At 44.9% G+C, this 14,496-nt stretch overlaps 1 protein-coding gene across 2 annotated transcripts in view; it reads right to left on the bottom strand.

Moving 5' to 3' along the window:
* Spn (protein phosphatase 1 regulatory subunit spinophilin) overlaps window positions 1-14,496 on the bottom strand; it is a 152,822-nt gene that overhangs the window by 54,516 nt on the left and 83,810 nt on the right. For both annotated transcript variants that reach the window (XM_075677755.1, XM_075677750.1), the window contains exons 11-13: window positions 11,639-11,993; window positions 6,977-7,118; window positions 4,397-4,641 (exon numbers count right to left, since the gene is read on the bottom strand). In XM_075677755.1, coding sequence (XP_075533870.1) covers window positions 4,397-4,641; window positions 6,977-7,118; window positions 11,639-11,993 — 742 coding nt within the window. The remainder of the gene's footprint in view (window positions 1-4,396; window positions 4,642-6,976; window positions 7,119-11,638; window positions 11,994-14,496) is intronic.

Genomic DNA, 14,496 nt, shown 5'->3' on the forward strand with positions numbered 1-14,496 from the left:
GAGGTAAATTTAAGTCCTCAAGCACCCGCGTTGCAATCCGTGAAGTCCCCATAAAGATGGCAGCGAGCGCCCATCACCTCTTTTAGTCGTCTGCTAGCCAGAGAACTTCCAGAGAGCAGCCAGACCAAAATCGTCCTGGCAGGTTCTGGCAGCCCGCGGGTAGCCAGAACCGTCCAGCGCGAGCAAAATGAACGCCCAGCGGAAGTGCGTAGCGCGGTGGGCGGAGCAACCCGAGAAAAACGAAGGCGCTCTGGCTGGCTCTGGCAGTCCGCGGGTAGCCAGAAGTGGAAAATTGAAGAAGCCCATTGTGAATACAACTCGGGCCCAAGTAGAACGACGTAGAACGTCGCGCAGAAGCGAGGAAGCATAGAAACTAGTGTGAAGATCCCTGCCTCACGGTAATGGCCAGAAAACGAAACTTCTGAACTTCAGCCGGCACCGTAGCGCACCCCTTGAGACAGCGCGGGAGTTGCAAGAAAGAGTGAGGAGAGGGGAGCGTAGTTGCGAGGATGAGCGACAGGGTGACCTTGGAAGCCACACGCCGACACTCATGGGCAAGGCGCGCCGGCGGGGAGAGGGTAGTCGTGCACGAAACGGATAGTTCGCCTTCGAGAAAGCTTGGAAAAACAGACCGTGAGCACAAACAAGTCATAGGTCGTCGTTATCTGGCATCGCGGCGCCGGGTTCACACCATCCGGTCGCTGTAACCTATCCACAGGGCTCAAAGACGTTTGTTATACCTGCGATTTTGTGCCAGTGAAATAATGTATATTTTGGCAGTCACACAGGTCTTATTCGTTTTAAGCGAAAGTTCGTCTTAATTGGGGCCGTTATATGTGGGCTCGATGGTATTTAGCCATTTGCATTGGGAAATGTTGCTCAACAAGCCCAGAACAGTGCAGCTAATCGAGTGTAGCCCTACAGAGATGCCCCCAGAGCCGGAGGACACGAAAATCAAGGACTGGGACCAGCTTAATGCCAGGTGCTCCATGCATGATCTTATCACCGCTGACGACAACCTTACTAGTTGTGGTGCACACACGGTCGAGGTCATTCCCAACAAGGCCAGTTCCGAGGCTGCAAATTCCAGTAATGAAGCCAACGAAAACGGCGGGGGCAATGACGAGCAGCCACCAACGGCTGCCGAAATGCTGCATGCTCTTGTCATCCTGAGACGTGCTGTGGCCACGAATGAGTTCAGCAACGACACGTGCGTGCATTATTATGGATTTGAATAAAGTCACCTGGGACACCTAATGGACAAAGAAACAGAAGGACAACAGGAATTTCTTCTGCCAAAAATAAAAGGGTTGTTCTGAGTGAGTTTTTCGCTTCTCTATATAAGAAATTTGTTGGCGTGAATTTCATTAATTTAGCTTATCAGTTTTCAATGTATTTTGGTGATACAAATGTCCGATAATATGAATATTTTTCTTGACCCTGTGAGATTTGTATCACCGAGATTCCACTGTATGTGACATTCTTTTTGCTGTCCCGTTCACTTCGTTAAAAGGATGGGTTACTGTATATCATAATATGCATGCATGACATGAATGACATGGTGTGACATAGATGATGAGCTTTCATGACACGAATTCATGACGAATGCCATAATGACATAAATGACATGGCAATCAATCATTACCATCATTCAGAAGCAGAAGAGAGGAGACTGGTTACATACATGCCTCATGCAGAATGCATTTTTCCGTAGGCTATGCAATGTGTTGCTACATTGCTTCAATGCTAATCACATTAATGTCAACCGTCATCGAAAGATGGATTCTGTTGGAATTTTTTATTTGTAGCGCAATCGAGTAATTGAAGCTAATTACCATAATTATGGGGTCGGCAGCTACTTAAAAAAGCAGAAAAAGCAGGACACAAAATTTTCGTGACAGTACTCCTGTAACCCCTTCTGTGCCATGCTATTATTCTAAATTCGGGCCAAAAATGACATTTTTTTAATGTTGCAAAGCTTATGCTTCACAGCACTATGCAAGAAAATGAAAAGCGTTGTTGACAAGGAAATGAAAACTGAAAGCAAATTAGCCATTGGCAATGAGCTGAGCTCGTCCCAGGGCATTTTTACCATAAATACACAGAGAAACTTGGATCATGCTTATTAGAATGTGGCAGTGAACGGGAGTTCGATATACGTGTAGTAGGGTTATATTTTTGCATAGAATTTCCAAGGTGATGTAACAAGTGTTTGATATGGACAATGATTTGATATATCCAAGACTGATATATCTGGCATCGACTGTACAGTGAAACCTCGTTAAACCATAGTTCACTGAAGCTCGGAAAAAGTACGTACTAAAACTGTAATACTGTAATGAGCCGAAATAGCGTGAGAGTGCCCACTTACCTGTCAAAAAAGGAACTCAGAGTGAATGCGATGAAAGGGCAAAAAACGTACAGTATTTATTCAATTCGCGCGACAAAAACCTGTCATTTTTGTTTGATGCCGCGGTGGTCTAGTAGCGACAACACTCACCTCAAACTCACTTAAGCCACAAGCCAGCTTTTCCACCAGCCCCCTTTTCTCGGCAAACACCCGCATGAGGCTGACATAATGTGCCCCTTCTGTCACTGTCAGGCCTGAATCGCCCATGCTGTCGCTTTTCGTGTCATCCTCATCGCTGTCGTTAGGCGACACTTCAGCAACAACAGAGGCAACTATGGCTTCGTCGGACACGTCCGGAGAAGTCTGAACTTCGCTGTCAATGTCTCCGAAGTCGATGAAGGAAATGCCTTCTGTAACACCGTGCCGCTCCAGCACTTCAGCAAGCAGGGTTTCACAATATTGGTTGACGGCGTCAAAAGACTGGTTGACGGTGTCTTTAGCATCCTCTGCATCACCCACACACACCGTGAATCCAGTGCACTTGAAGCGGTTCTGCACTGTCGCCAATTCAACATGCCGCCACGAGGATTCCAGCAGGTTAATTACGCCCACCAGGTCAAGTGAAAAAACGTTGCCATACTCAAGGGCTAGAAGAATCATGCGCAGCAGATTCTTTTTGTAGAGCTGTTTCACAGCCCAAATTACACCTTGGTCCAAGGGCTGGGCAATGGCTTGGTGTTAGGAGGCAGAAACACCAACTTCACAGCCGCAAGGTTATCAAGCGTGACATGTGCCGATGCATTATCCAAGATAACAACTTTTCTGTTCTTCGCCACAAAACGGCAGTCAATGAGGCGCATGTACTCTTCAAAATTTTTTGAAGTCGTCCATGCTTTCGTATTGCTACGGTAGACAACCCGGACGGCACTTGGGCGCCTTTGAAACATCTCGGCTTGGCCGACTTCCCAATCATGACAAGTGGAAGTTTTTCAGTTCCTGACATGTTCACTCCAAACGCAACTCAAATCCTGTCCTTGGCATGCCTGCTGCCGGTGCATGTCTCACCTTTAAACACAAGCATCCTGTTTGGCAGCAGCTTAAACAACAGGGCCGACTCATCTATGTTGAAGATATCGTCGTGCGCACAGTCCATCAAGATGTGCCTCAGTTGACCAATTTGCCATTGTTCTGCATCATCCACATCGCCAGCAGCACCTTCTCCTGAAACGGTTCTTGGGTTTACGCTGTGCCTCGCCTTAAACCTCGCCAGCCAGCCATTGCTGCATACAAAGTTGTCGCGGTTCATCTGCGAAGCGAAAACTAGGGCCTTCTCCACAAGTAGGGGGCCACTGACAGGCAGCTTTTCGACCATGCTGCATTTTGACCATTTCACCAGCGCCTCCTGCGCATCAGGAAAAGTCGAACCTCGTAGGTGACATCTTTTCGCAGTCGCAGCAGCACTGCCGAGCAACTTTTCCTTCACATTCCAGATGCCACACACCGTAGTTAAAGGTAGATCCCTCTCGCATGCCAGCGCCGACTTCTTCGTGCCACATTCAATAGAACGAACGATGTCCATTTTTTCTTGTATGCTAAGCACACGGTGTTTTTGTCCGAGCTTCGGCATGACGCGAGTCCTGGCTTGCACAATGCCACGACGCTCTCTCATAGAAAATAAAGAACGCTTTCTGACACGGCACCAAAATGATGTTCATGTAGCTTCACCCTTCCAAGTGCCCTCTGTGTTTGCACTTGGAGGCCGTTGTTCAAATCTCTGAGGCTTACTGTTCTGCCGGGTAGACCGATGAAGACGACATACCGCTGTGATCGTGGAAGTGAAAACAATACTTTTTAACCAATAAGTACGCAATAAGCTGGTACGGTTTGTGCAGACACAAAATGCATTATGTTCAATGGCCGCTGAGTCGGGGATTTGTCTTTACTACTTTTAATATGAAACTACTGTTTAAGCAGATACAGTTTAACGAGGTTTTACTATACAACTGTGCAAAGCTGAGAATATCACACAAATGCAATGGGACTCACAGCTAGGTCAGTGCTTGTTTGTTTCTTGAGAGCCGACACAGAAGGGGGCTGTCGGTTCGCAAGGCTGCCCTTGGCAGCCAGCTCAGCCTTAGCTTTGGCAGCAGTCGAATCCAGAAGCTCAGTATGAGGCACTGCTCGATCAAATGCATCGCCCGCGCCACGCCGTTCCACTGTTGATCTCCGCTGATCGCCAGAAACTTCATCAGGGCTCAATTCACACCTTAGACAATCATCACTGTCCAGTTCTGCATAGGCACAATCAATCGCATCAACATAACTCAGGATGTCTGCACAAACAACACAAAAATATTTTGCATCAAATACAAGTAACTCTTGCAATTTTAAAGGGACAGTAAAGAGAAAAATGATTTCTTCTGTATCAGGAAACAAGTCTTCTAAAATATCAAAAACACCACTCTCACCACGATAAGACACTTGGTAAGCCAGAAAAAGCACAATAACAAAACACGGGTGACGACGCCTCCTTGAAGCTCCCGCAGCACCTCGCTGAGATATCATAGGTTATGATAGTGTCTCCTAGGGCCTAGTTAATCCTTTAGTGTTAAAGATAGACAACATTGTTTTCTAAAGGAGCCAAAGATTGAATATGGCGAGTTTTGGGAGCTTTTGCTGAGCCAACGCAGCCGAAATAAGAAAAAAAACTTTGAAATCCGTGACGTCACAGTGACGTACCGGCGTTGGGGATTTGACACGAAATACAACTGAAACTTAGACCTTCATATTCTCTTTTAATAATCAACCTATTACAGTAACACGGATTACACGGGACCGGAAGAAATGTCCAAATGAATCGAATGTCGAATTATCAAGTGTATCAAGAAAACAATAAACAAACGCTTACCACACGTCAACGCGCATTTATTTACTCAGTCAATGAGCCAATCCCGTGGTATTTTGCAAAAAAGTAGTGCGGGAGCTGAAATTCTCTCCATCTCATGACTGATTAGTACTCGCAGCAGTGAAGGCCTGGCCACTTTCTTCCCAGTGCGGCCAGGGCGCACGTCTTCATCTGAGACGGGCATCTGAGATGGGTCTTCATCTGAGACAGCACGCACATCCCGATTATTTTTTCGCCGGTGCTCGTCACTGTAAATTGCGATATAGCCGGTGCTCTTCATCCTCGAAAGCTTGTCAAAACAAAACTACTGTTTGCAGCAACTGCAGCCGCTGCCAACGCAATCATGGACGGTGACCTTGCAGTTTTGAAGGAATGCAGCCGACGCACGCACTTAGTCAAAACGAAAGTACCATTTGTAGCAACTGCTAACGAAACCGCGATCGCTAACGACGCGATCATTGACGGTGACTACGCAGTTAGGAAGGCATGCAGCCGACGTGCATATACCAAGTCAAAACGAAACTAGTTTGCTGTAATCGCTGTGGATGAAACGGCGGTGGCTGTAGAAGCGATCATGTATGGCAACTATGCAGTAATGAAGGCACACAGCTAACGCAGTGCTATGCGTGGTGGTAAATGCAAGATTAACGGCTTTAGAGGCACAAATAGGCACGAAGCATTCTAGCGATGTAGACTTTACCAATTCATTTCTGTGGACGCTAGCGCCATTTCTGCTCTTTTGCGGCACTCCAGCCTTACGAGCTCCAAGAGTCGTCCGAATTAACCAATGTGTGGCCAAATACGTCCTAATTAACGAGAGTTTCACTGCATTAAACAATGCATACACCTGCCAGGACCAAAGGAAGAGTCCGAATTATCTGATTTTTCAAGTTAACGAGGGTCAAATTAATGACGTTTTACTGTATTTGGGAATTAACCACAACAGAGTTTTCAAAAAACAACTTTATCCATCTAAACTGATTTAGTGTTTTGGTTTAGTGACCTTTAATATTGTAAATTCTGGAAAAGATTGAGCATAGTAAATGATCATAATGAAATGATCATGATCATTTACTGATAACATCAAGACAATTACTACACTCATGTCAGTGACCATTCAGCACACGGTAATTATATCAGGTACTGGCCAATGAAATGGATGACTTATCAGCTTCTAGCTTCTCTCTTGGATGAAAAAAAACAAAGCCACGACAGATTCAAATTAAAGGAACTTTATAATTTCTCTTGTAAAAAGTGTCTAACACCTGACAACAAGCATGTTATGTTGTAATTCATCGGGCCAAGCTTATCTTTTGCATCAGCGAGCGAAATGACGTCATCTTGAGATAGGACACTTTTCTTGAACTGTATGCTATCCTATGATGCTTAATATTTTACTGGCAAAAGAAGTAATCATTCTATTCACTTCTCAATTCTAGACATTCACCTCTCAAGTGCTGAAGTATACCTTAAAACTGTACAGCCGTCCAATACTTGAATACTGCGCAAGTAGCGAAAATCTGGCAGAACAGTGAAATGGGCACTGATAAGCAAGTGCGTTTAAAGTGCACATAAGTAATAACATCGTCGGCCAAACCGTTCCATTCCCTGCAACATAACTGCCATACCCCAAGATGCTGTCAGCACTTGCGAGACATTATTGAAATACTGGGTGGCTGTACAAGCATCACAAGAACAAGAAGAGTGAAAAAACTACAAACCCGAAAGAGGAACTGCAGGAGGTGGTGGCCTTCGCTTTTTCATTTGAGGTGTAAGAAGTTTCATTGTATTATCATAGGGTAACTGCACGGGAACACCAGCTGCTTTCTGCGTCTCCGTCAGGCAGTTCTCAAGCAGGATGACCTGCACATTGAAGAAGTCAAAATGGACCAGGCCCCATATCAACATCCTAAACATTCTAACCAACTTTGCGACCACACAATATTTTATATTTTTCAAGTTTACAGGAAAATGAAAATTAGGGATGAATTTCACAGTGTGGCCTAGAAGAGTGACCTGCGTGGCACTTCACCTAAATGCAAAGGCATAATTTTTTTATTGTGGTGAAAATCACTACCACACTATCAAGCATTTCAGCTATTCACTGGTGAACCAACTGATCAAGAACAGTGCTTTTCTCTTGCCATGGGTTCCTTATTGTATGTTTTCTTTGTGAAATACAAGAACTATGAAAATCCCATAAACGTGACAATGGCTTTCCAGCTTCCCCACACATATTAGACGTTTTATGCAGATTTCATCACAACTGCCCATAAAAAGAAGTGTGCCCTTACTTATACAGTTCAACCCACTTATAACAATATTCAAGTGCCACAAAAATTTCATTGTTATAACCGGGCTGCATGAAAAAATCAAAACACTCGTTTAAATGCTTCCTGGGCGCTCTGATCGCGCTTAACAAGCCGCGGCTCTTGACGTTAAAGGGACACTAAAGGCAAATGCAAAGTCGACGTGAACTATTTAAATACCATTCCAGAAATTTCGCAACGCATGTTTTGTGTCAAGAAAAGGCTTACGTTTACTAGAAAATTTCATCTGAAGGGCCCAAGTAGCTCTATCGAAATTCATATCTACCACCACCCAACCGGGGGAGTGGTGATGTTGCATACGCCATCACCAACCTAACGGCGCCCGACAGACGGAGGTACCGAGCCAAGACAGGTTTCGTGTTTCTCTTTATAATGTTTTTTTTTTCTTTTTTCTTCATTAGGGCATGCAATTGACATGCCTGCCCATTGAAAAGGGTGAAGCTCTGATCACCATCATCAGAGCGGTGGAAAGCTTTCTAGTTTACTATAGCGACGGATTCGCCGCTGCAGCTGATTTTTGGTCAAGTGGGGTGGACCGTTCGGGCATCCCGCGACATCACATGGAAGTTGAATTATCTGCTACTTGCAGTTTAAGCGAGTTTCGCGAGCCAGTAAAACCAGCACGGCACTACACAATAACTACTGAAATGCAAAAGCGTGGGTGGCATGGAGTCGAGCGAAAACTAAACCTTTCGACCGCCCACATCGTTGTCAGGGTCATTTCAATGAGTTCTTTTTTCTTAAAGTAAAATAGAACTGGACAAGCAGCATTTATTTCATCTTATAATACAATAGAAGGATGATTTGTGCAACGAGTGGTTGTGTACCAGTGACACAATTTAATTGAGGAGTGCTTTCATCATCGGGCAAGTACTTGAATGTCCCGGGGGAGTCTCCAATCACGTGCCACATTTACCTAAATTTCTCGATTATTAAGGCTCTATTCATGACAATATTGACGCCTTAGACGTTCTCGACCACTAATCTATCACTTTAGGTTGATTTAATATTTGCCTTTAGTGTCCCTTTAAAGAATGGCACTGATATAACAACTGCAAAGAGGTGTCACGAGTGGCAAGTGATATGCGAGCACCGCTGAGGCATCGCATTAGTGGCCCCAAAAGGGGCCTTTTAAAAATTGTGAGAAGGTTTCCGCGGCAGCTTGTCAGCTTGAGAAATCCAGAAGAAATGCTGAGGAGAGACCGCCACAAGCATCTCGCCATGTACTTCTCACTGGCTTACACGAGAAAAGCCTTTGTCCGTCGGCCATGCGTGCTTTATGCGAAGCTTGCCGACATCATCCCCCCAAGGCAACCAGATGCTCCACGAGGTGCAGTAGAAGGTTCTTCGCGAAAACGAAGCCCCGGAGGGACTGAATCACCTGCCAGGCCTTCTGCGAGGACAACGTTGAGGCAGCCTGCCCTACCGCATCATCGCTGCCGTCGCTACCTGATGCAAGCACGTTCGCGACGACCGTCTCATCAGTCAGAAGCACTTAGTTTTCAAATCTATAGCCGTGCGCATCCTTTTCACCGGCAACATCGTGCATTGCTGATGATAAGCGGGCGGATCAGCCATCTTGCGTTTCGGCGGCGAATTAAGCGAAGCTGAGAAACCGCGTGGCCAGGAACGACTTCAATGCAACTAACAAAGACGAACGCGAGTGATTAGGCTGTTCGCAGAACTGCCATAGGAACTGCACTGAATGAGGAGCCAGCGAGCAACATGCGAGCAATCTGCTTGCGGCACAGTCCATTTGTGTTTGGGAGGGTGGGGCGGCGTAGAGCTATGGGTGTAGCCCATTCGTGTTCGGAGGGATGGAAGGGCGACGGGAGAGAGCCGCGCGGAGATGGCTGGAAAATGAGCGCACGGCGGCTGTTGGAGCAGCAGCCCATCGTGCAGCGGCTATAATTTTTCGCTTTCTTTTTGTCATTTTTTTTTCAATAATTTTGCATTTCACTACCTTTTGGCTTGGACATCCAGCAGCCAGACTTCATCGTTATAACCCATAATGTGGCATCGGGGCATTGTAATAAGCAGGTTATTTCACCATAAAAAACATACAAAAGTTGACGGTGCAGCAGCTTTTCATTGTTATAACCGATATGCTGTTAAAACCAGTATCGTTATAAGTGAGTTCAACTGTACTGCCGCTCCCAAGATAGCTGATTGACCCATCCTTGCACAACACTGCTTCTTTCAAGCATAATCATTTTGTGTTTCCAGCACACTCCCTGCCTTTATCAAAAGAAGTCATGAAAAACAAAAGAAACATTGAGCACCCACTGTGCCATCTATAGAGATGGCAATCTAAACACAAAAATCTTGTAATTTAAATTTCTGACAGGTGCAGCACATGCCTTGGTGCTCTGTTGCTCTCCATCGCTCTAACCTCCACAATTTATGAACTCTTGATGAATTGTCAATTCAGAGAAAGTGGCTACATTAAATCAGCTTCTATGTTGCATGAAATGTCCGCTGAACCTACACAAAAAATTTAAATAAAAGGACAAATGACAGGAGCAGAGGATCGGCTGCACAGCCATAGGGAGCCAGTGTGGCAGGCATGCCCACAATTTGACAGACAAAGGACTTAAGAACGACACAAAGTTGAGTAAACTGGTAGGGATATCATGGTGCAGAAATGCGAGTGCGCAAAACATAGACACAAGCAGGACGAGAACAACGCAAACAACTACTATCGACTGGAAGGTCACCCAGGGGTTTGTGTCGTCCTTCTCACTCTCCTTGTGTCTGCGCTTTTGCACGCCTGCATTTCCATACCTTGAAATGAACTTAGGAACTGTTTATTCTGAATTGTGAGACAGCAGCAAAGAAGAACCAGCTTTTGTGTGACGTAAAATCAAGGAGGTTAAAGAAAAACTGCTGGAGTGGAAGCTCCCATAGCTTCCTACCGAGAAAGGTGAAGTCAATGCTTGCCCCTCCTTCACCTGAAACAGAGCCTTGCCTGGTGATCTCCGCTTACAGATGAAGTGATGTGGCTCTGTTACTGTAACGCTAGGCTAATTAGAAAATAAAAGCTGGTTGTTCCCAATGAAAATAATTTCTTCTGAATACTGATGATGCTCATCCCAATACAATATGCCAGGATATTCAGATTTCCCACTAAAACCAGTAATACAGAGATACATGTAGATAAGTATCTGTCTGGTAAAATAAGTCATGATTAACAAAGGAGGTTAACTTATGGGAAATGTGCAAAAAGCGCTTCACCATTTTTTTATTGTTTATATATAGTTTTATCATGCCCCTCTTGTGCTACTTCACCTGTGGGACATCGTTTCTACTCCAGCAGTTTTTCTTTAACCTCCTTGCATACAATGCACGCAAACCAACACAAAAAAAGAATCCAACAGGGGCTGAGTAGCATTCATAAAAAACCTTAAAGAGACTTAAATGTTTTTTTTGTAGTACTGAAATTAGAAAAAATACAAATCACAACCCAACAGATTCTTTCTTCTATTGCACCAGCAGTAGATTTTGTCAAGAGTTTTGAACTTAATTTTATTATAATTTATCGACAGCTTTTACCTCGGTGACATCTCACACGGGACCCTGCTGACATCCCAATGTGCGAAAAAGGAGTTGCAAAGGCCCAGAGGGGAGCACAATTGCTTTTTGAATTTGTGGCTTTCCTGCAGCACATAGCACTGCCATGTTCGCCAAAGATGATCATCATAGTATTCTGTGCCTGATCTGTGTGTTTATTCAAAAAGTGTTAAAAATGTCAGAGGTGGTATGGGCAAATTTAAATGTTTGTTCATATCAGGCACCGCATTAATGAGCCGGTACAATGTAAGGATTCCTTTCACTCAATTCTGTTCCTTTCTTATGCACCCACAGGTGGCCAATCCTCCCTGTAATGTGGATGGTACACTGCTCGGGCCACTGACAAAGTGTGGAAAGGGATAGCATTAAAATAGAATTCTTACAAAATTCCAACCCAAAATTGTGAAAATAAAATAAAATAAGTAAATAAAATATGAGATAGGGAAGAAAAGGGTGTTTGCAAGCAGAGAGAAGTATGTGTACCCGGTCTTTGAGTGCCTTGACAAGAGCATTGTACTCGTGATCCTTCTCGTGCAACTGATGCAGGTGGTATTCTTCACGTTGGCGAGCCTCATGGGCACGCTGTTGCAGATCACGCAGCAAGCGCTTGGCACGAGCATATTTGGCCTCGAGAGCGGCCAAACGCTCGCGCAACTCATGGGCTGCTTGGCGCTGCTGGGCAGCTTCCAGGCGCAGTGCCTGGCCTGCTGCTTCAGCCTCCTGCAGCCGTCCCTGGGCCCCCTCCAGCAGACGGCCCAGATCTCGCCGCTCGCCTTCGGCCAATGACAGTCGCTCACGCACCGACCGTGCCTCTGCCTCAGCCACCGCCAGACGGTATCTGCCCACGTCAAACATAGTGTTGTATTAAATGATTTAGAAGCTCAGAAAATATGCACACACCCCAAATCAACAGTGTACACAGAACTTAAACTATAGCTGTGTTTCCAAATCTTCTGCCCTTGGGGAAACTTCATCAGCCTTCAGACAGGGAACCTTGATATCCTTAACCTTGCACCTCCTTCATCTAGCATACTTATGCATGGCCCCTCAATGAATGTTGCAATGAATCAAACAGTTACATAAGGCAGTATGTTGTATGGAAATAAGTACAAAAACAATGCCTATGTTACAGAATCATTTAGCCATGAAATCAATGCGTAGCTCAATTTTTAGCACTATATTAAGAGCCAGTCCAATGTTGCTGGCTATACAGTCAAACCTGTATTTATTGGTCGTGCTTCCTGCTGACAACTGAAACTTCCATGAAAATTTAGTTAAATCGAGATTTCCTTGTTTAGGCAGTGAAAATGATTGAGCATGCTCACAAAGTCCTGTTGACTAGTAGAGTCAACTTCAATCAATATGACCTTGACGGGACCAATGAAACTGATCGAATTGTCCAGCGGGTCAAATTAATAAAGATGCAGAAAAAAATGACAAGACGCACCGCTTATTCGTTTGGGAATATATGCCCAATTTGAACACGCCCCCAAATCAAATGGGTGGCCACTTTTAATGTGTCAAAAGTTGAAAACTAACATAGAAATGACATTAAAGCTTCGAAACAAAATAAAAATCTTTAAAAAATTAAATACTGGGGTTTTACATGACAAAACCATGATCTGATTATGAGGCACGCCATAGTAGGGGACTTCAGTGAATGCTGACCTCGAGATTCTTTAACCCCTTCCCTACTGAGTTGTTTGGTCAAAAATAATACAATACTGATTTTTTTATTTGCCTAAATGATTCTACATATCTTGAAACAACCAAAAAATATCCTTAAAAGCACTTTATTTGTAAGATACGCGCAAAATGTTTTTTTCTTTAAGTATGGAGGGCGGATTGGCTTCACTGCACTGCACAGCAGAGGGTTTCCGACTTTCTGTAGTCCTCGTTGCAAAAAAATGTCTGGAAATTCAGAACAGTAATGTGACAAGTGGATGTCAGATCCCTAAATTGTAGACTTGGTGTGGTACACTCCAAAGCGTGGAATAGTGCAGACTTCTACTCCACGTTCCTCGTACCAGTTACCTGGAGAATGAAATCTGTTAGTTCATTCTTTAGAAACAAGTCAAAATACCGCGCACAGTTCCCGTCCTCTGTCACAGGTACTTTTATGCCAGGTGCAGCGATGAAAACAAACCTTGGAGGTGCCGGTGGGGGGTTCTTTACATATATCGGTGTCCATTGCTGACACGTTGAGGCGCTGTTGTCATACGAATCCAACGACTCAGAGAGGATGTGCTGCTCGGTATTGTCACTGCCACTCTCAGAGGAAAAATTAACTTCTTCACTGTCCGAGTCCGACAAAACTGCCGCAAACAAGTATTTTTTTTTTTTTTTCTGGAGTGGAGCCGCTGCGGCACGTGCACGCAAAAAGGTGGACGCCATTTTTACATGCCAGTTGCTAGCATCAAAACTTTTGTCGACCAAAATGCTAGCTTTGAGTGCGTGTTTTCTTTATTTGCTGCACCATCTGTTGAAGCCAAAGAGAACTAAACAAAATTTATCGGGGTAGCTTGACTGCGGCAGTGCACAAGGGATTGTTTCAGCGTGGACAAGCCCAGCTCGTCTTCGGTTGGAGCAGTACAAACCGTGTGGACGAGCTCAGCTCGTCTACAGTAGGGAAAGAGTTAATATGCACCAAATGATCGGTATGTGGCCCTTTTTGCATTTTGCCCCCATCGAAATGTGGCACCCATGCCCAGGATTTCATCCCGCGACCTCACGCTTAGCAGTGCAATGCCAAAGCTACTACAGAACCACGGCAGGTAAAGTATAAATTTAACATGCACCCGACTTTTTACCAAAAAAATGGGTAAGAGTCTAATATATTTGCACAACAGCAGCCAGTTTCCCGAAGTCAGGTTAGCAGGACAATTTTTTTCCTTTTAAAGTCAGCTTTGCCGCAATGCATTGCTGTTATGTGGTAAAGCATACAAATGCCGCAAAGGCGGTTCAGGTTTCGTATACGACTGCAACCATGCAGGCAATTTTCAGCCTTAAAGAAGGGGGGGGGGAGTACACATTATAATTGGGTAAATACTGTAATCAGACATTGGTGAGCTATGGTTATTGCTTGGAAATCTTCCTTGCACAGGCCGGAAACAGCCGTTTACCCCCCCCCCCCCCCCCCACAAAAGATATCGTGTCTCCAAAGCTCCACCGAATAAGGCGCTGCCACTAAAGGGGTCATCGCCCTAGGGGGTTAACATGGGGTTCAGGCCCATGGGCCCATAGAATTTGGGCCCATAGAAATGCACAGGTGTCAGCTGGGACCTTTGGCCGGGATCGAATTTTTAAAAAAAATCTAATTACCAGAGCCAAATCAACGCAAC

This window comes from Dermacentor variabilis, chromosome 1 (assembly GCF_050947875.1).
Source record: "Dermacentor variabilis isolate Ectoservices chromosome 1, ASM5094787v1, whole genome shotgun sequence".
Taxonomy (NCBI): Eukaryota; Metazoa; Arthropoda; class Arachnida; order Ixodida; family Ixodidae; genus Dermacentor; species Dermacentor variabilis.